This window comes from Cottoperca gobio, chromosome 1 (genome assembly GCF_900634415.1).
Source record: "Cottoperca gobio chromosome 1, fCotGob3.1, whole genome shotgun sequence".
Lineage (NCBI taxonomy): Eukaryota > Metazoa > Chordata > Actinopteri > Perciformes > Bovichtidae > Cottoperca > Cottoperca gobio.
Window position 1 is genome coordinate 2366253 of NC_041355.1, and position 25772 is coordinate 2392024.

The window sequence follows — 25772 nt, forward strand, 5'->3', positions numbered from 1 at the left end:
CAATAATTATACCAGGATAATAATTATACCACATACTCCCTCGGTCCCCTCCCACTCTCCCACTCTCCCACTCTCCCTTTCTAATATTACATAATAATCCCGATACACTCAGCAGGGGAGAGACGCTAGTTAGCTAATGGAAGCTGTCTTAGCTGGACTGCTGCAGCATGAATATACCAGAGCATGCACGCAGCCCTCCCTACAGACATCCCCTCTGCCTAAACTGGACAAGTTTAATTAGTGAATTCCCTCAATCTCTCACACACACACCAGTGGTTACTGTCAGGAGTGCTATCAGAATCAGGACCGCTTTAATTAACTTTGTGACAATTAAGGACTTCTCAGAGATACGCTCTAATAGATACATGGGGGAAGGGAGGCACGCAGGCAGACAGCATGAGAGAGGGATTTTGTGAGTGTGTGTGTGTGTGTGTGTGAAGAAGTGTATGTTACCGGCTGTTGAGAGTGTAGTTCTGCTCTTTCAGAGCAATTTCTCTCTGCTGGATCTGAATCACCTCCCTGGAAAGATCCTCTGGTTTCCTACAGGCAGACGCAGACAGAACATTTAGCTTACACGTGTTTTCTCTCCCTCTGTCTCACTCTCACACACACACACACACACACACACACACACAAATCAATATGACTGAGAGAGCAGAAAGGACGGAACAGATGAAAACGACAACGTTTCCATATTCTTTTGTTATTGGGCCAGTTTGGGAGCTGGGAAATAAAATGACATGAGCGGCGGAGCGAGAGATGAGAGGGAGGATCGTGGGCTAAATACTGGTCACACTTCTACAAAACAAACTCACTCCGTGGGAGAGATTGACAGATTACGAAACACAAACACACAATGGGGAAGGCAACAATGCAGAAGGTCACGTACTCCAGCAGAGACGCACCACATGACCTCCAAACTCTAAATCCCGGCTGCAACTATGGATCTGTCCAAAAAGTGAACGCTATTATCTCTTCATCTCTTGTGAAACGGGCACACATTAGGGGAGCTTAGCTCAAAATCGCACTTCAGCCGCCACTTTGCAGTTAAAATGACACACCTGGAAAAAAAGAAAGTGAAGCTGCTCAACTCCACATCGTGAGGGCTGGGCGTGCTCATGAAAGCTTTCACCCCATTAGGAGGTCAGTCTAACGTTGCCTTTCTTAAACACCACCCTGGTGTTGTGGTGTGTGTGTGTGTGTGGAAGGTTAACATTACAAAAAGGTGTTTCCATGTGAAAGCTCCAAGAAGTGGATTTATCCTCGCTTCCAATTCCGCTAGGTGGAGCCTTAGGTATGAAAATAATCTCATGACTAAAATATGAGTTCATGAATCATATGATGGAATAACTATGGTACCCAAAGTAGGTAATTCCACAGCGCCCTGAGCAGAGAGGGATTAGCCTTCCCCTGATCACATGAGAGGCTGTTTTTCAGTGTCGGGGTGGTTTCTCACAGGTCACGAGAAGCAACCCTGAATAAAGGATCTGAGCAGGAAAGGGTACCAAGTTTTAAAATACTTCTTATTCACACAATAATGGACACGCAGACAGACAACCATTCACGCTCACATTCCCACGTACAATTTAACCTACATGGCTTAGCGACAGTGCTAACCATCGAACCACCATCGACGTGTCAAAAAAAGTTTAAACAAATGAAGATTCCTCTAGTTCTACAGTTGTAGGAAACAACTAGTGCAGTGCGCGTTCTTGATGTGCTCGTGCCACTGCGTCTTGGTTCACAGACAGAATCCATTATTGTGAGGGACACACTTACACTGCGCATGTACACAAACACACAAACGCACACATAAACACCTCAAACTGAATTGCAAACTTCTTTCTTTCGTCTCGACAGAAACGGTCTGTATTCTCTCTTTAGTTTGGGGGAAACATTACTGAATACATTTCCAGAAATCCTCCCCATACATCTTCACCGTCTGTGCACGAAACAGCCTCATTTGAAGAAAAATATTTCAGTTCATTTCTGTCAATCACATGGATACACACATACGCAAGCACAATGTTATCAGAGTGGGAAGGAAAGGAAAATAAACACCGGCGACCGGCCGTCTGCTGACGAATCAAGCGGCGGCTGTGAGGCTCGTCTGCTCCACCAGGCAGCCGCCATGATTGTTGTTGGGGAGCTTTTACCCTGTGTGGTCTAGTGGTCTAGTGGTACGCCTTCCAAACAAAACACTAGAAGGTCGGGAGTTCAATACCAGGCTGCCACCATTGTACCCCTGAGCAAGGTACTTAACCCTGAGCTGCTCCAGGGAGACTGTCCCTGTACTTAGCTCACTGTAAGTCACTCTGGATAAGAGCGTCTGCTAAATGACCTGTAATGTAATGTAATTGAGACAAACTCCTCATTAACAACATATTCTCATCAAAAAGAGTTTGAATGTGTAAAACAAAACAGAAACGTATGAAGTATCTGTAGCTTGCATGAGAAATGACTTGCAGGCCAGCAAAATGAACAATTAACCAAACACAGCTTGTGAGATATTTAATGACGGGACGAGCAGCAGCGTAAACACGAGCTCGGAGATGAAGCTTTAATGTCAACACTTATATTACCGATGGCTCCGTGAGGCTGTGACCGTGTCGTCAATCTCCTTTTCTATTCAAACTCGCTGATCATGTTTAGAGACAAAAGCAGCAGAATGACATAAATCCAGAAAAGAAAACTTAGGTAACTTAAAAGAAGCAGCACGGATGCAACATAGAAATAATGATACGACTGCTTAACAGCCTATAGAGCAGCACGCCGCTGACGCACAAACCTGAGTCAATACTCATTTTCACTCTGCACTGTTGCACCGGGTGAAATAAAGGTGAACAGATTGCTGAATGAAACGCTCTCGCTTTCCATTTGCCTCTACGTCGCAGAACTGTGTCGGCAAAACAACATCCTGACAATTAAAGTTGGCCATTTAGTAGACGGTAAAAACAGCTTGAAGGAGTTTCTAACCGTTGATTTGCAAACGGCATTAACCTTTACTTTTGATCAGCACGAGGCTCGTACGTATGGCTGCCCTTTAAAAGCCGTATGTGCGGCACACTTTCTTTCACCACAAGCACTCAGGTAGCCAATGACATGGCAGTCTGAACCCTGGATTTTTTTTGGGGAGGAGGGATTTCAAATGTTCAACTCAATTTACCCAAGGCGACAGCCTCGTCTGACTTAGATCGTCAGAAAAATGATGGACAGCCGAAACCAAATGACTGTGTATATTAAAGTGAGATTGGTATTACAGTCCTGTGATCCTAGCAGGTGTTTCAATAACTGTTAATTCAACAAACGCACCAGGCTCCATACGATATTACATAAGACCAAAAATGAAAACTTACATGAAGAAGGACTTAATTTCATTTCATCATTTTTACGATATGTCTACCTTTTTTCGATTTCTTGCCCTGGAGGAAGGCGTCTCACACACACACATAGTATAAAACCAAGCGAATATGCTAAGTGCATATGTTCCAGTTAACATTCTGTTTACATCACAGAGTTAATCAGAGAGAAAATGGTGTGTGCATGCATGCATGCCATGGACAATGCTGCGGTGTTTATAATCTGTCAGATCTGCTCCGCTGCGCACAAGGAAACATGCAATCATTCTCTCATTACCAGTTGTGACTGGATGCATTGAGACACTCAGCGCGCACACACAAGCAGGTATTAAACAAACACACACCTATACACGCTGGTGGAATCAATCCACAGTGATGAGGCACATTTATTTAGAGTGACCACAGCGCCACCTAGTGGTTCTAATTCATAAAAATACTGAAAAACAAATACATGACTTTTCTGACACACACACACACACACCACACCACACCACACACCACACCACACACCCACACACACTTTGACAGTGTCTGACCTTATGTTGAGTCCAGTAGATTGCCCGAGGTTTTCCCAGGCTTTGAGCTTCTCCGCGAGCCTCTAAGGATTCAAGAAACAATAGGTCACATGTTTGTCCATACGAAGTTTAGGAAGCAAATTATATTCTTATTTTAACAGCGGTCAAATGCGAGATGAGATCAAATACAATTACATTAAAAAAATAAGATATATCCCAGTTGAACAACATAAGAGTACATTTTCTTAAAGTATACATTTTATATTAAAAATGCAAGAAAGACATTTTTTTACTTCAACCAAGAAAAGTCAAAGATGTACAGCCTTAAACAGAATCTGGTGTCCGGCTCATTCTGGACTCCCGATGTATTGGATCCAATCCTAATCTCCTCATTTCATGTTTAGAGTGGTGCAATATGATAATGATATGCAGAAGAGTGAAATGCACAATACAATGACTTCACCTCCTTCTCCAGTTCCATGTTGACCAGCTCTTCTTTCTTTTTCTCCATCCTCTCCAGCTTCCTCCTCAGCCCCTCCACCTCCTCCTTCAACAGGCTGCAGTTCTCCCTGCTCTCCCTGGACACAGTGGAGTTAACAGAGCAAAGAACTGAGTCATTAGATGTTAACTTAACTCACAAAGAGTTGATGTGACTAAGCAGTCAGTTACATCTTCAGCACAATTCTAGTTCTGTAAGAAACATTGTTTTTAATGTGTCATGCTTTAGATTGATGTTTCTGAAGTCAGAATACTGCCAGCAGTGAGAGTGTGTGTGCATGAAAACACACAGAATGCTGTATTTCTGCACATTTCTCACATGGAATATCTTCCCCCCCCCCTCCCCCCAACTCTCCCTCCTCAAAAGCCACCCATCCTTTAATACTACCTCGTGTGGGTATGATGACCCAAAGTCACAATGAAATGTCAAGAGCTTTGAAGCAAAAGGTAGTTTGCACTGCAGGGGGGGGTCACACTAGGCTGTAGTCTTTAAAAATAAAAACCTGTCTATTGAGAGGTGAGACCTTTTGAAAAGGTATTAAAAACTTCAAAAACTATTTGACCTGAGAAAAGCATTATCTTCTCGGAGGCGCTTCACATCTTTTTCCAGGTCTGGAACTTTGGCCACCTCTGACTTCACAGTCTTCACGATGGCGATGTCTTGCTCCTGGAGGGTGAGACGCCTCTCCAACTCCTGGAGAAACATGAAGAGACCACCAACAGCACTTGTGTGTTCAGTGCACCGCAAAAACATTCACTGATATTGCCTTTGTCTCACATTTGGGCATAAAATGTAAAAATGTGTGACAAAGATTTAAAACAACATTAAAAAAGAAAGCATGTCCAATAGCTCGAATGATAAACTATACATGTGCCATTGAGTATGTTTCTAAGACCGTCTTACTGTTTGTAATCATATTCGGTTTATACAAATACAGTTTACAGCTTATCGCTGTATATTATCCAGGTTTCTGATTGTCTGCATCGGTTGTCTTTGACTTCTCCTAATCCAGCCCCCCCCAGTCATTGTTGTACAAACAGAGTTAATATCTGGCTGTTTGAACACGGCTGCATTTACCACTCTGCCGGATTTGGCTCAGTGATGGAGGATGAAAGCAACAAGCAATAAAACTTGTGTTACACATTAGAAGTGTCAGTTCTTGCTTTCATTTCAGCATGTAGATAATAAATGTACTGTTCATTATCATATTTTTGTTTTGCTGACATACATACATACATACATACATTTGTATTTATTTATTTATATTTATATATATTTATATTTATATTTATATATATATATATATATATATATATATATATATATATATATATATATATATATATATATATATATATATATATATATATATATATATAAATATAAATATAAATAAATAAATAAAAAATGTTATATAAAAAATAAAAATATAAGATAATATATAATAATATTAGCAATATAAGATTCTGTGTATAAAATGTCAGAAGATAAATTAAATTAAATCCATCCCTGTTTTTCAAAGTCCAGGTGATGTCATTAAATGGTGTCGGTCCAAAACCCAAATATATTCAGTTAAATATGATATAAAAACAGAGAAAAGCAGGAAATCTGCATATTTGAAAGGATGAAAACAGACTTTTGCAGGAAAAATTACTTTTTTCCACTTATGATTGATCGATTATCAACAAAGTTGGTGTATATTTGTCCGTCCATCGACTGACTCATTAGTCGTTCAATCATTGCACTAATGACAACTGTGTCTCACATACCTTGATCTTGATGATGTGCTCTGAGCAGGACGACTGGGCAGCTTGGAGATTTTGGCAAAGCTGAGAGACTTCCTGATACTTCCTAATTATAATATCAAGCAAGTAGAAGTGTGATGTCAGCATTCATCTTATGCAGTACATAAAACGGAGCTATGTTGCTCAGTGTGCGTCTGTACCTGCGTTGTAAATCTAACTGCTCCTGCACTTCCTGGTTTTCAAGGGTTTGAGAAGAAATTGTCGAGTCTTGGTTTTGAATCCTTTGCTTCAGCTCTCGGATCTCATCCTTCAACGTAATGATGGTCTGAGAACAGATTACAGAAGTAAGACAACATAAGATAAGACACATGACCAGAGTACAGATGCAGTGTGCAAGTTTGTGTGCATACCTGGCTAGCAGTGTTCAGTCTAGTATCCCGTTCCTCCAGTTTCCTGTTCAGGCCCTCCAGGTTCTTACGGAGAGCACGATTTGCCTCCACCTGCTCCGATAGCTTCTTAGCTGCATCAGTCTCTCTGTCCTCCAACTTTTTTATCCGCCCCAAGAGATCCTGGTTCCGGTCAACCTCATGCTGTAACATAAAAGGGTGAGGAACAGGTTTTACCCAGTGTCTTTCTTATTGCTTATTGGATCATGGCGATTTATATTATATAAATGTTTCAGAGTGTGTGTACCTCAAAGTCTCGTGCGCTGTCAGAAGCAGCCTTCTCCAGTTCAAATCGAGCTCGCTTGTGACTCAGCTCCATCTGCTTCTTCTCCCCGTCCAACTGAAGGTAGCGATTCTTGGAGTGAACCCTCTCGGCCGCTTCAAACAACTAAAAGGAAAGAAAAGTCAGTCAGTGAAGAAGGTTGCATGTTAATGCCGCCTTTTTACACAGCTTACTGTTGATGCTGTCAAATTCTGCATACCTCCATGCTGCGTTTGTACTGACTCTGCAGGTTTCCATTCCCCGCAGAGCTCTCCGACAGCCGTTGTGGAGGTTCAGTGCGGCTGATGAAGGAATTGAAGGACTTCAAGGTTGTTAACACACTGGTGTCATCTTCTAAATCCATTTTCAGTCACTGGTGTTGTGCACAAATGGAAGATTCAGAGATAAGAGTCAGTTAGGTTAGCAGATATGTTGTTATTGACTGTAATATTGAACTCAGGGATTCTTTTGAGTTAGCCTCGTTAAAAGAGATGATCAATAGAAAACTGCACTTTAAAATGCTACCATCATTCGTTTTCTTACTGGTGCCTTTTGTGTTCACTTCAATGTCCAATTTGTTCAATAAAAATGTTTATAAATAATCTTCTTTCATTTTTTGTATTCAACAAGCCATTTGTTGTATGTTGGCAGTATGCTAGTAGCGTTATTGCATATTCTCCTCATATCAGCAGCCATTGGACTTATTTCACTCCAGTCAGCACTCAGAATTATTATACCTGAAGTGGGCAATTTGGACTATACTTACAATAACCTGTGCAATAATTCAACTGTGCATTAGCCACATCACTTTGGCATTATTATTGTATTACACTGTACTTTTCGAGCAATATATTAATATGCATTAAAGATTTAATCATAGATCCCATGTTTCAGCATTAATATTATTGGTAATATCATTACACTATTGTATATATTCTAATGTATTGTAGTACAATGTCCACATGTTTTACTCAACGTCATAAAACGTCAGAAGTTAGCAGTTGGTTACCGTTAAAAAATAATGCAGCGAAACAAGAAGAAGGACAACAAGTGTGTACCTGCACAGGTGCACCTGTAGGACTGAATAATGTCCCCTGGCTGTGTGACTTATATTCCCCCTGGCACTATGTCTTTTGTTTGTTTTATGTTTGATATCACTTGTCTTCTGTATTCGATTTTCTATAATAAATAAATACATTAGCTTGCTTGCTCACTAACACAAAACAACAACAGACAAGCTAAGCTAGCAGCTACAAATAAAACCTTGTGTTCATTCGCAACAGTAGAGTTATCCTGACGTTCCTGTCTCTGTGTTGAACTGTTTACACTGTTGTGTTCGCTCCTGTGTCACTACAGGCTAGGTAGCTAACGTGATAAAGTTACATTTAAAGTGTGAGTTAAGTTAGTTTCTACAGCAATTCAGAAGGTGCTAGCAGGCTAACGATCTTAAAGGAGCGAGTAGCATTTAGGTTGTTAATACAGTCTCGCTTGGAAGCACGTGTCCTCACCTCAGAGCTGACTTGTTGATGAAGAGGAGCAGGTTAGCTGCAGATAAATGATCTTTGCTCTGCTAGCGTGTTAGCTGCTCACACTGCACACTCACAGAAATCCCTCCAGTTTGTCTCGAATGAGATGCCGGTAGTATCGCGAGACTTCTCGGCGTATCGCGAGAGTGTCAGTATGAGTGGAGCAATGAAGTTCTACAACACAACTAAATACTTGGAGTAAAAGTAATTAAGGTAGAAGTATAAGCGTTCTAGACCTCAGGCCGTAGATGAGCAGCTGTTATGGCAGTTTTATGAGTAGGCATGACAATATTTTGTCTTTGTATGAATTCACCTTCAGGCGGATGGATCCAAAAGAATGATTAGGAAGACTAATCCTCCTACGTCCATCTTTTTCATATATGTTCACATTTTGTATGTTATTGTCATATGGCTTGTTTAATTTAATTACATCTATCCTGGGAGAGGTATCCCTACTCAGTTGCTCGTCCTGATGTTTCTTCCCTTTTTCCCCTGTTAAAGGGGCTTGTTTCATAGTTTTTCATAGATTGTAAAAGCCCCTGATGCTTGGGATATAACCTATAATTAAAAATAGACTTGAATTGACAAAGTTCAGCAAAGCAAAATAAAGCAAATATAAATATAACACACTGGAAAAATAACCTTGTATCATTGGGTTTCATCACACTGGCACCTGTAGCCTATGTACTAGGATTTGTGTGACTTCATTGACATGCAAACAAAATACATGTAGTTGCATAGTTTGTCCCACAGAGAGCAGCACTGCTTTATTCATCAGTCTGCATTTTACGCAGCATGGTGAGGAAACTGCTCAACAGCTAGCTGTGAATGGCTCTTCCTTATGGAAATGCACATGTGACTCTTAAGTGTGAGCAACTGGATATGGACAAACCTGCATAGCATACTGATCAGGCACTGAAAGCATTCATTTGGCACCAACATAAGGCACATGGGCCTGTCTAAAGATGACAAGAAACAAGAAAAAACATTTGTTATGGCCAGAAGCATCAAAATCCATGTTTAATTTAATCACTGCAAACTTTTACACAAAATGATCCAAACTTGATGTAACTGCAAACAGCCGACGTTACCAAACCTCGTAACAAACAATGACTCTGATTATTATGCATCCAGTTTGCTTTGTACATAAATACTTAATTGACTCCCACAGGAAGATTTGTCCTCTGCATTTGACAGCCACAGCGTAGCGCCCGAGGACCAACTCTAGTTCTGTGACAAGTGCTGTGGTCTGAGGCAATAGCCCGAGTATTCCTTTTGTACCTAGCATACATTAATGTCTTTTGATGTGCGAAGAAATGCAGGGAAAAGACCTCACCTGTACCATGAGAATACTAAACACTGAGCTCTGTGCCTGTCATGATGGTAATTTTCTATATCCTGTTTTATTTTTGAAGTCTTCACTCCCCCTTGTGTCATGTCTAGTTGTACTTCCGGTCTCTGTGTTTTCCCTCCCTTTGTGATTGTTGATTTGTTTCCACCTGTGTATTTGCCTTTCTCTCCCAGCTGTGTCTCGGTCCCTCGTTTAGTGGTTGTGTGTATATATCCCTGGTGTACATGGTGTTTTCCCCTCATGGTGACCTTGTCTCACCCTCTGGTCTGTATTTTCGGTTTTATTTGTTACTTTGCCATTTTGTAAGCTTTCCTGGAATAAATCTCTTTTGTTAAAATATCATCTTGCATTCTATGTTTGGGTCCTCACCTTTTCCCCACTGTGACAGTGCCACCCAGAGAGAAAACATAAAGCACACGCCACCTCGTCAGCGTAAAGTTCAGCGGTTGTGACAAGCTGGGAGAACTGTGCACCCCGGGAGGCATTAGCTGAGGGGCTAATCCACAATGGTTTGCAACAATAGTAGAAGCTTTAAATAGTACAATCGAGCAATTAAAAATGAAGCTCCCAGTGAAGAGCAGTGGGGTGAATAGGTCAGAGATGCCCTCCCTCAGCAATATTTATACAACATCAAATAAAGGCTAGGGGGAGCCACAGAGGGCAGTTACTCTAAAGCAGGGGTTCTCAACGGGGGCGTTCAGAGAATAGAATATAACCGGCGACTGATTGTTTTTCCTGGGCCAAGGTCAAGGTCCTTGAACACAACACGGCCGCAACGTGTCATCACGTGGTCACGTCACGTCAAAAAACTTCAATATTAAACTGTCATTGACTTCAGCGAACGCACCATGGCGAGTGTAAAAAAGAGAAAGGTGGATGCGGAATGTTCCAGGAGAAATGGACGAACGATTATTTCTTTGTGGAAGTGAAACGCCAGTGTGCGTAGTTTGTGCGCAATTTGTAGTTCTCTCCTCATTTCCTCCGCTCTGTCTCTGACTGGAGGTGTTCACGAAACTGAGAGAATGTGAGTAGACACGGAAACGTGCACATAAATTACATAAATAAAATAAGCGTTTATTTAATAAAAGAGCACCTGTTCAATGTGAAAAGTGACTTGTGATTTGGCGCTATATACAGCTGTAAAAAACTGAATTTCAGGACTTACTGTTGGGGGGGCAGCGCCTCAGACTTGTTCCTTTGTGCTCGTTTATCGTTGGAACTCTTAAGAGTGCAAATTGTTTGGCAGTTCTGAGACTGCTGTGTTTAACACCAATTAAAGTTTGAATGTCTGACCCGTTTCTGAGTGGCTGCAGTCTATGACACAGATTAAAGTTTGAATCTCAAACTTTAATCTGTTGCATTTGTTTAACACTCCTGAATAAAATGTCTTTGTTTGCTCCCTGGGTACATGGTGTATCAGGGCAGTTGAAGGTAACAACAAGAAAACATTTTTAAAATGATATATTTATTATTATTTAGAAATGTCATTATGTAACTTCAATCTCAGAGAATTTGAGTTTTTATAATAACATAATGTAGCAGCCTAATAAGAAAAATATAAGAATTGAAATACTAAATTAATATAATCAATATGTAATATAAATAATAATGATGATCAGAATAAAACAGAATAATAATCAACATTAAAATTCAGGGGAGAGAATTAGCCTACATTTTATTTGATGGGGGGGCGGTAAGGGACCTGGATAATGGATAGGGGGGTTGAGAACCACTACACTAAAGGTTGGGTGGGATCTCAGAGGGATGGAGCGTGGAGGGTGGAGGGTAGTGTGAATTCATCTGAAAAGGTCAGACATAAGACATGTCCTCTTCAGAGTGACATGAGAGCTCCCGTTCTCTCTATCACTGTCTCTTTCTTTCTCATCTTTTCACTCCCAAGAGTATCATGTCTGTTTCAGTCGGCTGTCCTTACAACCCCTGCCCCCCCCCCCCCTCTTGTCTCCTTTTCTTGGACCCCCGCCAGCCTTCCCTCGCTTCGTGGCTAACAACACTTTTTATCCCGCTGTCTTTATTTTTTCCGTCACAGTCTGACTAAGTCGACCTCCTCGCCGTCTCCACCTGCCCTAGCCCTCCTGAGGTCAGCCCGAATGTTGCAATCTCTGTAAGATGACGTAAAAGCATAAAAAACACATTTTCAGTTGGCGTACACATTTACACACACACGCATCATTAGAAATAAATCTGCAGAAGTGCCTGCAGATGTGCCCTTCATTGCCATCTGTGAAAGCAGCTCACAAAAACTCCTCTTGCATTCAGTAGCTTTTCCACCCATGGCATGTAACAAACATAGACACTCCACTTTCACCTCTAATCTATATAAATCTATAATAGATTTTCTTACCTTGTGTTGTTGGTAGCAAGGTTGACTTTTATATACATCTTATTAATTAAGTTCAGAATGGGGAAACCTAAAAATCAGTTGATTTAAGTAGCCATAAAAAAGCTTTTAGAATCATCTGAGGTGGTGTAGTAAAGAAATTAAACACAATTGCTAAGACTGGGATCCACTTGATATTCATTATGACCTTCTTAGCACAGCAGGATTCTGTGTTCACACCTTTTTACTGGTGTCACATATTTCTCACGCCCTTTTTCAAAAACACTTCACACATATCTCATGGAAAGACCCAAAACTCTATTGGATTAACTGTGTTGAACTCAAGGGAAACGTCTATTCACTGCACATAATGATGAAACTCTACGTGATGCACCCGCGTGAAACATCTCATCAAACAGCAATCAGTTCAGATCCATCTTTAAATCACCTCTGTGTGAGGATTTCCAATTTTCTTTTTCTTTTTACGGTATTTCAACAGGGCATCTCATTAAAGTGTGAAAGGTGCTGAGTGCAGATGGTTTTGTTATCACTAGTTAAATCTGTGGAGAAAAGATACAATTAATGCTGTGATTTGCTTTCTTTGCACACACTATATACTCTACTAGTACACTATACTAGTAGAGTATACTATACTACTATATCTATGTCAAGTAACAAATGGCATATTCAGAACATTAAGGTTGCACCAGTTCATATTGATTGCTGTATTTTGTTGCTTGTTAATTTAAATGAATATTAATTTAACCACAATTTGTTATTTTTTTATATAAATATTTGTTTTTGGTACATTTTTAAAAGTTTTGTGAAAAACAACTTTTAGTTTTAGTTTTGACTTCTTCATGTGTTCAAGGACGTGAGAAAAACTGTAAACCTTTTTGCACCTTTTTTTCATTGCTTCAATGCATTTAAATAGTATTGTTTTCATATTCATGTCTTCTTCAGAGTTCTAAAAAGTGAGGCTTCATCTTTAAATTACTTTTTAGATTTTTGAGTCACAACGTCTTTGCGTTGCAGAAAAAACCTCCTTATGGGAGCTGCTATGTGCCGGAAATAGAAAGTCAAATCATGTTTCACTCACAGTAGACAGAAAGAGAGGTCACTCTAAGGTCACTCAGACACAAGGTGTTGCTTCTCTAACTATTTGAAATGTTACTGTTAAATAAATCTGACAGGAGGAAAATGGCAAATAAGGATGAGGGAGCAGAGGGTGAGGACAGAGAAATGGGAATGTGCAGTCATGATGGATCCATAAAGTGGAAGATTGGGAGGGAAGAATAGAAAAAGGAAAACCGAAAAGGAAGGAAATTGCAGAAAAAAGCACGAAGAGGGACAGAAAACAATGTTAGAGATCAAACAAGACAAGTTTACAGAGACGAATCAATAGAGTTGTTTTATTTATTCTTCTAATGATGGCGGACGGAGTCAATAGCTGAGTCAGGCTTCCTGTGTTCTCGAGCCCCAGGGAAGACTTGAACAATATTAGTTTATGGGTGATGTGCATGCTCACACACACACACACACACACACACACACACACACACACACACACACACACACACACACGAGGAATGCAAAGGCACCCGATGATGCATGAAGAAACCATCAGAGGAGAAATTAAAAATAAATCGCATTTACTAATTAATAAAATAAGCAAACTCAGTGGAGCAGTCAAGACGGGGATGTGTGTGTGTCATATATTTTTCTGAATTCTTCCACCCTGGGACTTTTCAACATCCAGAAGGTTTCTGCAGTCCGCAGGGCAGCCCTCCAGAGAGCAGCAATATCGTCACCGCAGAACACATCAAATAAATATGAGTTGTATGTGTTTTCTGTGCACTATTCCATGGAGACTCCCGTGCTGTGATAGGACTTTGTGTTTGTGTTGGTGTGTCGTGTGTCAGCTATCAGCTGGAATACAACAACATTGCACAGATGCGTTTTAGTCAGCAGGGGGACTTGAATGACACACGAGAATAAGAAGCATCAAGAAGTTGCTGCTGGTGAGCCGGGTGAATGGAAGGAGGATAAGAATATGAAACACTCACAGTGGGAAGAGTGGGAAGAGGCGTGATGGCGGTACTACGAAAGTGGGATGGGAATAAAAAGGAGCTAGTGAAGGAAAGGGCAGAGGAGGATTATGGAGACTAATGAAAGGAAGTGAGGCAGAATGTTGTAGATGGAAGACGTGAAAAAAAACAGCTGCAACCAAAGGTCAGATGTCAGATGAGCAGATACAATAATTAATTCCATATGGAGCGATGTGTGTTGAGAGTCCTACTCTTATTGGATTTTAAGGGCTGATACGAATACCAATATTTACAGAGTCAATAATGAATGATGTTATTATTAATAAACATTCATTAAGGCCGGCAGCTATTTATGCTGCAGTGATCCACCTCACTTATTTTGATAGATGTGTACATACATACATACATACATACATACATACACACACACACACACACACACACATACATACACACACACACACACACACACACACACACACACACACACACACACACACACACACACATAGATTAACAGATGGGAATATTGTTGTGTTACAGCAGCAGCAGGTTATCAAAGCATTGCAGAACTTTGTTTTTTACACAGTAAATATATACTTATCAACACTAGACAGATATATCTATAGAATACATCATATCAAATATAAAGAAATACGTTTTAAAAAAAACACTTCAATGCACCAAACTAATACAACTAAAATATAAAGAAGTTTCAAGTTTTATTTGTCATATGTAGGTTAACACAGGGTCAACGGTACGGTATGGTAAATCAAATGATATATATATATATATTAAATATTTTAAATAAGTACTATATACAATTGAGTTAAACAATAATAACAAAAAAAAAACTTATGTACATATATGAATAAAAAAAGGGGGGATGTGCAGTACAATAAATAATAATATTTACTTATATTTATGTAGTGCAGACAGCAAGTGAGCGTGTCTGTGTTTCTGGAGGTTGAGAAGCCAGGCTCCTGTATCGTCTGCCTGACGGTAACAGGGAGAACAGTCTGCTGGGGGGGCTGTGGTCCTTGATGATGCTGTGTGCCTTCCGGAGGCACCGCTGGTGGAAAATGTCCTGAATGGCCGGGAGACTGTTGCCAGTGGAAATTGCATAGACATACTATATATACAATACACAAATGTGTGCTGCAGTTTCTTTACGGTTTTATTTGTTGTTGTTTAAATTTAAATGCAATGAGGTAACGTGTGAGTGTAAGATGTGCAAATGGCTCGGGGTTATTGAAAGATCTAAACAGAGTGCAGCCTGGTTAAAATAAAGAAAGAAAGAAGGTCAGAGCTGCTGTGTTGTAGAGGATTATTGTATCGCTCCTTGTACCTCAATATAACCCTTTCCCAACTTGTTAATTTTTATATATAACATTTCTTTCTACTTTTTAAAATAATACATTATTATGACTGCTGTCTATAAATGTTAGTTAATGTCAGTGTCACATTCGACTGTATTCACTTACTATAGACAAGACAAGACCTTTTCTTTCTTTGTTTTTCCATAATAGCTTTTTTATTTTAGGTAAAAACAACTGACTGTATACATAAGATCTGAAAGATATTCTCTCTCTAACAACTTAGATCACATTTAAAGTACATACTGAGTGTGTTGTCACATGTTGGTTAGTCTGGATGTTGTTTGTCTTGATAAGTATTGAGACAGACATGAAACGAAGAGCCCCAACGACTGAAGCAATATCTTTCACTACTATTTATAGAAGGCGCTAAACTTGCAACAGTCAGCATCTGTATTCAAAACATGGAAAACGAAAGAGGGACGATTATAAAAGAGCTGTTGTGCAATCAAGTAAGCAAACATATTTTAGAGTTTTTACTGACTGCTGAATGCCGATGATACGTAATCTGAGGTCATACTTTCTAAGGAGCTGAATCAATAAAATAAACACACTTGGATTTCTCATTAAAACATAATAAAATCAAAATATTGTTACAAAGACCAGACTGACAAATCATGCTTTAAAACACCACACATGTACACGGCTTAAGGTTATGTTTGCTGTTATTTCCCAGATGTGGAGCTTCATATATGTATATACACACAGGATCTGTGAGGGAACTCAGTTCCTGGCTGCATTTCAAACAGTCCCAGTCAGCCGTTTGGATGATTGTCTATTTATGACCTTTGCCTTTTCCAAGATATTACTTTTTTATTTTGTTTGTTCTCCTGGTATCACAGGTCTACCTACTTACAGAAACAGTCAGGTGGTACGTTGGCGTGTGCAGTGATGATAAGGACGGTGGTATTACATACTAAGTTCTCCCCACAGCCCACGCTTATCTGCAGCTGTGGAGCTAACAGCAATTCCAGTAACTGTCTTCACACTTCACCCGTTTCAAATGAGAAAATGTTCTCTGTATGTTGCGCTGACATTGTTTTGGCTTATTTGAAGCTTTTGCTCTGCACTTGAGATGATTTCACCTTTTTGAAGATAATGTACTCGCAAGATTCTCGCTGTTCGGAGTTGAATCCTCACGATTGTTTGCACTTATTGTAGCTAAATGAAATGTAATGTATTTAAAACACTGCTCCCCCAGCGCTGTATAGTAAGTGCTCCTAATACTAGAGTGGGTTAAATACAGAGCGTGTGCGTTGCCGTGTGCATCAACTCGTACATTGGTCGAGCGCGTGGAAAACTGATAGTTCAGTCTCACCGTCGCAGCGGGTAAGATCATAATGAGGTATTTGACAAGCAATTTTACAGAAAGATGTAATCCATTGATACAACATTATCTTTTCCCCCCCCTCTAATTCACATTCTTCTCTGCTCGTCTTGCAGCGTGCAGCTTTTACTCTGAATACTGATGATACTGCACCTAAAACACAGGCTTGAAAGCATTATCTTCGGCACTCAGTGAAGCCTCGCAAATAGCTTTCGCTGCGCTTTGTGCTTTCTGTGTGACACTACGTAGAAAGTGGCTCCATCCACCTTGACCTTTGCAGATCTGATAGCTTCACTGGGATTACGCAGGTACACGTCAGACGGAGGCCGACACGTCTCGGAGAATCACAACAGGGCAGAAGAGAGGGGAGACGTGGGAGGGAAGCAACTTCTAAGTGAGTCTCCTCGTTCCGTCAGTTCGTAAGTCAACACCTCTGTCCTATTGATTTTCTCCGTCCTGCTCCTCCTTCACAACAGTTGCCTTAGTGGTGAAATTTCTCACGTTGGCGAGCACAGATTTGCTTTTATGTAGCAGACAGCTGCTGTGGTCACAGTCCGTACAAAGGCAACGCAAAAGCCTTAATGAAAGACTAATGAGGCCGGTTCACAGAACATCTTGAATCACATAACTGTAAAACACAAAAGTCCAGCAGCTGTTCAAACAATTCATTTGAAATGAATCAATATGGTGGATGGATGATTCAAGTCAAACACATTACAAATCACAGAGGAAATAAATCTAACAGAGAAATTAAGATCGTTATTATCTTTTGAAGTTACATTAATATTGTTGCCTTTATGATCTTGATCAGTGTTTTTCCTGTGACGTACAGACAGCAGGGTACAAGACACATCAATCAATTGATGAACCGTAAGCTGAGTAATAGAAATAGAAATGAAAAATCTTCCTATTACGTTATTTGAAGGTAATTAATCACTCCGGGGGGGAAAGGGCTTTGTGGTGTGTCGTGTGTCAAAAATACACTTTTAGCTCAGTGTTTGGTCTCTTCCAGCTCCTGAGGGAAATATCTGGCTCTTTATCTGCTAAATGCTCCTCTATGTTCACCACATGTTGCCCTTTATTGCATTACTTCATTTTACAGCGTTGTGCATCTAACAGTTATAAAAACAAAAGAAATCAAATTTATGTATAGAGCCCAATATCACAAATGACACATTTGTCTCAGTGTGCTTTACAGACTGTACAGGATACGACACCCTCTGTCCTTAGACCCTCTGTTCTTAGACCCTCTGTCTTTAGACCCTCTGTCCTTAGACCCTCTGTCCTCAGACCCTCTGTCCTCAGACCCTCTGTCCTTAGACCCTCTGTTCTTAGACCCTCTGTCTTTAGACCCTCTGTCCTTAGACCCTCTGTCCTCAGACCCTCTGTCCTCAGACCCTCTGTCCTCAGACCCTCTGTCTTTAGACCCTCTGTCTTTAGACCCTCTGTCTTTAGACCCTCTGTCCTTAGACCCTCTGTCTTTAGACCCTCTGTCTTTAGACCCTCTGTCCTTAGACCCTCTGTCTTTGTACCCTCTGTCCTTAGACACTCTGTCCTTAGACACTCTGTCTTTAGACCCTCTGTCCTCAGACCCTCTGTCTTTAGACCCTCTGTCTTTAGACCCTCTGTCCTTAGACACTCTGTCTTTAGACCCTCTGTCCTCAGACCCTCTGTCTTTAGACCCTCTGTCTTTAGACCCTCTGTCCTCAGACCCTCTGTCCTCAGACCCTCTGTCCTTAGACCCTCTGTCCTTAGACCCTCTGTCCTCAGACCCTCTGTCCTTAGACCCTCTGTCTTTAGACCCTCTGTCATTAGACCCTCTGTCCTTAGACCCTCTGTCTTTATACCCTCTGTCCTTAGACACTCTGTCCTTAGACACTCTGTCTTTAGACCCTCTGTCCTCAGACCCTCTGTCTTTAGACCCTCTGTCTTTAGACCCTCTGTCCTTAGACACTCTGTCTTTAGACCCTCTGTCCTCAGACCCTCTGTCCTCAGACCCTCTGTCTTTAGACCCTCTGTCTTTAGACCCTCTGTCCTTAGACCCTCTGTCCTTAGACCCTCTGTCCTCAGACCCTCTGTCCTTAGACCCTCTGTCCTTAGACCCTCTGTCCTCAGACCCTCTGTCCTTAGACCCTCTGTCTTTAGACCCTCTGTCTTTAGACCCTCTGTCATTAGACCCTCTGTCTTTAGACCCTCTGTCTTTAGACCCTCTGTCCTTAGACCCTCTGTCCTTAGACCCTCGCATCACACAAGGAAAAACTTCCTAAAAGAAACCCCAAAATTAAAGGGAGAAAAATGGAAGAAACCTCAGGGAGAGCAACTGAGGAGGGATCCCTCTCCCAACTTATTGTTGGTGTGTATGTTGCAGTGTTGTGATAATGGAGGTTGGTACTCTTTTAAAGTCTCAGTCTAGTCTCATAAAAGGGAGAGCTTTTAAAAGTCTTGTTGCACTCTTGATAAAAAAAGACTAGTATGTTGCTCCCATTTTGTGTGCGTGTGTGTGTGTGTGTGTGTGTGTGTGTGTGTGTGTGTGTGTGTGTGTGCGCGCGTGTGTGCGCGTGTGTGTGCGTGTATGTGTGAGCGTTGCTTTTTTCCTGAGTAATGTTCCACTTTTATCACCCAACAGTGGGTTCATTTATCATCAGCCCACTCAAGCACTGGGGAGTGTTGCGAGCTGCAGTTGAGATCAGTTTCTCTTCAAGAGTTGTAAAGGTTTTTTTCTCTGCGTGTGTGTGTGTGTGTGTGTGTGTGTGTGTGTGTGTGTGTGTGTGTGTGTGTGTGTGTGTGTGTATGCATACAGTACGTGCGTACGTGTGTGTGTGTGTATCTTAGCCATGCTAGCAGCATGACTCTTGGGGCAGCACTACAGCGGTCCGGAGAGAAAAATCTCAACGATTTTTGTCCAGATTTCCATGAAGGATGAGGGTCTTAGTGACCTCCTGACACCAGCGTCAAATATTTCAATTATCCACTGAAATATGTCCTCAACATTTACTGGATTAATAGCTACAAATCCTTCTTGGTTCCCAGACGAAGCATCTTAATGACTTTAGTGATACAAGGGTTACGATTCAATGTATTGCGATACTGTAAGCAAGGCAATACAATTTATAACATATATTAATAATTTAAGGAAAATCCTACTAGAATAAAGAACACACACCCATGTGCATAAAACAGGAGAAACAGCAATCAGAACAGTGAGATCTGAAACATCCAACATCACAATAACATTTTGCATTTGCCTTTCAGTGCTTGTAGGATGCCTTAGGTAAACAAATTAAGTAAATGTAAACAGACAGTGCTATATATATACACAGTATATATATATATATATATATATATATATATATATATATATACAAAAGATAATATTGCATACTCACACCCCTAGTTTTGGGTAAAATGTCAACAACAATCAGATAAATTTAGCTCAAAGCATCGCTGTGACGAAACAGAGCCGTTAGCTGTGGAGTCTTAGTCTTTATATATTCATGCTATGTAGGCTAATTGTCCCGATACAAATATACAATAAATACATTTAAATGTTGCTGGTTTGGCTCAAACATGAGCCTCAGATCTATAAGTAATAACATAAGTATTTAAAAATGTTTCATGTTTTATGTCTAACGTTGATTTGTTTCTTCTTTCATCAGTTTTACTGCATTTGGCACCTTCTCACTGCAGCTCCAGTACCGTGAACGTACACGGAGCAGTCATGCCTGCTAAGGAATTCATTCTTACCTATCAGGAAATCCCAATATGACTGCATGTTATGGATGACAATGACTTGCTGCTTCACATTAAGGTGCAATTTGTGATGTTTTTTGCTTCACTGTTTTCTAATTAGGAGATACGCTAGAAAAATATAAAGTCAATCCGAGTCAAAAGCAAAACAAATTATAGCTGTTCAGCAGCAGTGAGTTGGGACGGGGATTTTGAGGAGGAAGAAGGAAGAAGAGAAAGAGAAAGCTACCTCAACGTCACACTATGACTTATACAAGGATGCATGTAGGAGGCAGATTTCAAACTAGTGTCAGAAATTCAGTTTGCAGTTTACAATTCTGAGAATGTGTGTACTTCATGTAGACAACATAGAGATGTCTGTCATTTATGTTTACACAGATTAATTGCTCCATAAGTGAAACTAATGTTTAAAAATGTTCTATCCCCTTCACTGCAATAGTTTACATTGGGATATAATTCAAAATTCTGTCAAAAAGTCAGTTTTGAATTCTTAAATGTACCACACTACGTCTACCATGACATCAACATGTTGTCATTTATTACAATGAACAACATTGGAGATTTTTTTGTGAGAATTTGCAATATCTGTTGACAAAACGTATTGTTGCACAGTGTAACAAGTGTGAACTGTGGCAATAACCAATTAAAATCAATCCATTCATTGATGTGCCTAAGGGAAGGACCCAGAAGCAGGACACAGACATGGAGCAATAGGTTGAAAGTTTATTGAAGGGGTTTCCGGCGAAAGGGGATGGAGGACGGGGAACGTCCGGCTCGTTGAGGCAGCGGGTGAAGTGGGTAGCAGTAGGGATGGCAGTGTGATACTGAAGCTTTGATACGTGCTTCAAACTCTGGACTACAATTCCATAGAACCATTGCTTCGAAGCTTGCTTCAAATCATGTGACATATGACGTCCGAAGCAGTAACTGCTTCATTTCCTGAATGAATCACCGGACTGGTTCGCAGGTCCAATCAGGTAATCACCTGCCACTGCCTCGTCTCGATTCGGACAGGTTGAGACTGTTTTGAATTTGAGCGCCTCAACACTTTATAACCGCTCTAAACAAAGCACAATGTGTGGGTTGTTGTCGTAGTATGCTTTGTTGCTGTTGAGTTGTTGGTATTGCGTTTGTATTGGATCATTATGGAGCCAGCCAACTAGCGAAACAATTTTTATGCACGCCAGCATCATCTTCCTTGTGAGCAAGTTAAGAAACCAGATCTCAATCTGTTAGAATAAGAATAATGTACATCCCACATAAGAATGCGTAGCCTCAGTGGCGCAGCTCGTAGAGCAGGCGTTCCCTCAATTAAAGTCTTGCCGCAGCAGCCCGGGGTTCGAATCCAACCAGTGTCCATCTGTTGCGTTTCGTTTCCCTTATCTTTATCCAATCTTAAACTGTACTATCATTTAAAGCCTAATAAGCCCACACTTTTTCCCCCAGCACTCTCTTCTCAATAACACAATCATCAATCTTTATTTTTAAATAGAACATGATATTCAGTCTTAGATGTGTGCGTCAAAGAATGTTCAAGGCAAAGATACTTTAAATCCACTGCAGCCTTGCACTTCGCAAGTAGTGGTCACTATTCCTGAAGCTTCGAGTAATGATGGAAGCATTTCCGAAACAATTGGCTGAAGTGGTTCAATGCTTCACAAAAGCTTCATTTGCCCATCACTAGGTAGCAGGCAGCAGGCAGGCGGGTGGACAGGAAGCCATGGATCCTGTAGCACAAACAATCTGTAAGAGTCAATTCAAAAAACACACAAGAGAAAGTACTTGAATACACACTTCAAGCAGCCAGAGCCACGAGTTCTCACTGTAGCTGAGTAGACGATCTAGCGACGAGTGCCTGAAGAACTGGGGTTGATATACTGCCGGGTTGATGGGTTGATGGGTTAATGGATGGCAGGAGTGAGGCTTGGAGCAGGTGAGTTGACTGAACTGCAATCAAGGGAGAGTGAGGAGAGCGCCACGCAGAGAGAGAAACACAGAGAGAGAGACAAGCAGGCGACACAGGGGAAAGGGAAAACACTAGAAACACAAGGAATGACAGGAGGCCGTGGCCGTGATCATTTATCCATTAGTTTACCTCCAATGTGCACCTGAATTGAAACTTCAGGTAATTTAAGGTCCAGATTAAAGTGTAAACCTGTAATGTTTTAAATACTGACTTTTTCTAAAACTAAAAATGTTTACGACTACTTAGTTAGCTTAACCCCCGAGGCTCACATGGACTTACCTGTACTCTGTTCCCTCCTCTTTGGAAACGACATCGATTGTTGCTTTGAGCTGACAAATGAAACCACACACTCATCACACACACACACACTCCTGTGACTTACCTCTGGCGGGCTTTAAACCTGCGTTGTGATGTCTCTATGTTGGCAGCTGGCGTTCTTCACCACTGGACCATCTCTGGGAACGATCGACACAAAGAGCGAAGAGGGAGAAAGATTGGATTGAATGTTCTTTAAGGCTGTTCTACAGGTTCTTTAGGTGGTTCTAGTGTTCTAGTGTAAGTTTCAGAGCTCACAAGCTAACAAGAGTCATTTGGGAGGTTCTAGGGTCATTTAAGATGTCCGTCTCTTCACTGACAACTGCACAATAAAAGTTAACTTTAAAAACAACTATTCATTTACCTCAAATATGCGTCTTAATAGATAATTGATAAAAAGAAATAACTGAGACCCCCTTACAGCAGATCATCACTGATGATTAAAAATCACTTATTCTAACTCATCTGTTCCAACTCCTGAACATGTACAGTTAGTTCTCCTCTTTCAGAAGAGGGATTATATCTGCTGCTCAGCAGTGAGTCGAAAGAAGATGTAAAAGGAAGAGGAGTAAGACAAATGAGAAACACAGGAGAGTCCATCAGGAGAACTGCCGGGGCATAAATTATTTAAAACTTCTTAAATTAAATATGTCTTTGAAATCACGCATCTCCAAACGACACAACTCAGTACCTGAGGACAGACAGGCAAAGTTTTTAAACCTCACCCAGGTCTCGAACTCACAACCTTTGATTCCAAGTCCACATCTTGTTGAGCAGCCTGTGGAGTTAACTGTGGCTCCACAAATGAGTTTAACACATGTGAACATTTCTGTGAAAGTTGCAAAGTTGTAACACGTACGACATTTAAACTTTAGACGCGTGCTGTCGTGCCACCATCAGGATTATAAACCCAGAATGCCACTTGAAGTTTGGCAAAGGACTGGAGTTATGTGCAAAGTGCTGGTTATTTCATGCATGGGAAGGCAGACTTCCTGCTAGGAAGAGTAATAATAATTTTACCAAATACAATAGTGAACGGCAGCAAAACTGTCCGATGCTAAATAATCCCATCAGCATATATTAAATAGATAGTGGCGCTGAAGTTATCGGCCTATAAATAGCACAAAATATGATTATAGGTCATAATTTCACAAACTAATCTAGAAATGAATTATGGCTGACAAATTATTTATTTGCTTCTATATTTAAAGCTCATGTTTGTATGATATTGCTATATTTATAGTCTATATTTGGAAGACAATAATACAAAGCATCAGTTTCAGTCCAGCGTCAAAAAACGTTTCTTGGTTTCGTTGCTTTAAATACTTCCACCCCGTGTTTGATTATGAACGAGACGGAGAGAGAAGAAATCTGAGAAATACAAAGAAGCCTTGTCTGATAGATCGACCTATCTCACATTAAAGGCCTCTAACATTAGCAGAGGGGTGTGTGTGTGTGTGTGTGTGTGTGTGTGTGTGGTGTGTGTGTGTGTGTAAAGGGGGGAGAGAGAGTTTCATGAATTTCCTTTCTAAATGTGGATTTCTTATCTCTTGCAAATGTCTTTTGCTTTTGTTAATTCCTTCCGATTATTCTCTCATGTTATCAAACACGCACTGATTCAGACACAAATCTACATCCGGCTTCTGCTCTCTTTAGCCAAAAGGTTCAGCTCCTCATTTCCTCACTGATTATTTCCAGTGGCCAGCTTTTGAAACGTGTTCTCCCTGGACCTGTCAGCAGTCCTCCTCCGTACTCCAAACAATGAATACTCCAAGGCAGCGGGCCAAATGAAGATAGATGGTGAAAGGGAATAACTTTCGACACAATATGAATTATGTATTCTATATGTCTATTCGAGCTGTTCATCCATCCAGACCGGATGAGTTAAAAGAGATAATTGAAATAATATTGAATACATCGAGTAACCCAAGAGAATAAAACACCGATCCTCAAGGATTCAAGGTCTCTGGCTGCAATGGTGGAATGAAACTAAGTTCATTTCTTCAAGTGCTCTACAAACATGACGTACTTGTGCTTTAGTAAGTAGAGTACTGATACACTATGTACTTCTACTCCACTACATTTCAGAGAACGATAGGCAGCTATGTTATTACTTACATTATAAATAAAGAGTTTACGTACAAAATCACGCTGAGCTCATAATGTATGAGAGATTGTCATAGATTTAACTCATTAACTAAAGACTTATAACGAATCATTTTCAGAACATGTTCATATTTAAAGCAGCCGTAAAGTAGCGGATCATAAAACCAAAACAACATGCTGAAAGACACTAAAGAAAAAAGACGCTCTGTTTTTCTGAGGAGAACTGCAGCGTTGGATAACAACTCACGCCAGTTAGACAATGTGATCCATTAGAAATATTGGTAAGAGGATCTTTTCTCTTCGCATTGCTTTTACTCGTAATGATGTATTTTTACACCGTGCTATTGCACCTGGTTCTTAGGATTTTTGTACCATTAGTAATATTTCCACCACGGTGTCTATGTGCTGATTATTTCTTGTGTGGGCTTTATACTCTTTCGTTGTCCACAGAGAATAATACGGATGTGATAGCGACGTGGAGTCTTGCTATTATCTGGTGCACTGAAAGGTCACGGAAAGCATTGAAACACACTGTATATCTGATTAAAAACTAGAATATTTATTTTCATTCATTTAGCGTATAGATCTTCTCATTATTCCCAGCTTCACTTTAAGTAAAGTCTCCTTAGTTTCCTTCTATGAGCTGCCATCTGTAGTGTGATTGCAAATTCATCTCTGTCAGTCAGTGACTCGCAAAAATAACAGCAGGTTCATTTCTCAGTGGGGATAAATAGGCAGTGCTGTCACTGTCACTTAATCTGCTGCGTGTGCATTTCTGTGCACGTGTGCTGTCTTTATTCTAGCTGTGCTCTAAACTGATGCTTTCCATCAGTAAGTCAGTGCATA

The 25772-nt window shown here is 40.6% G+C and overlaps 1 protein-coding gene across 1 annotated transcript in view; it reads right to left on the reverse strand.

Moving 5' to 3' along the window:
* The window catches only part of mad1l1 (mitotic arrest deficient 1 like 1), a 49108-nt gene extending 40173 nt beyond the window's left edge, over positions 1-8935 (reverse strand). The window contains 10 exon segments of the mRNA XM_029459548.1: positions 454-540; positions 3896-3957; positions 4338-4452; positions 4936-5066; positions 6143-6224; positions 6319-6443; positions 6529-6708; positions 6812-6952; positions 7047-7199; positions 8335-8935. Of these exon segments, the coding sequence (XP_029315408.1) occupies positions 454-540; positions 3896-3957; positions 4338-4452; positions 4936-5066; positions 6143-6224; positions 6319-6443; positions 6529-6708; positions 6812-6952; positions 7047-7190 (1067 nt within the window). The 5' untranslated portion in view covers positions 7191-7199; positions 8335-8935.
* Between the last annotated feature and the right edge of the window lie 16837 nt (positions 8936-25772).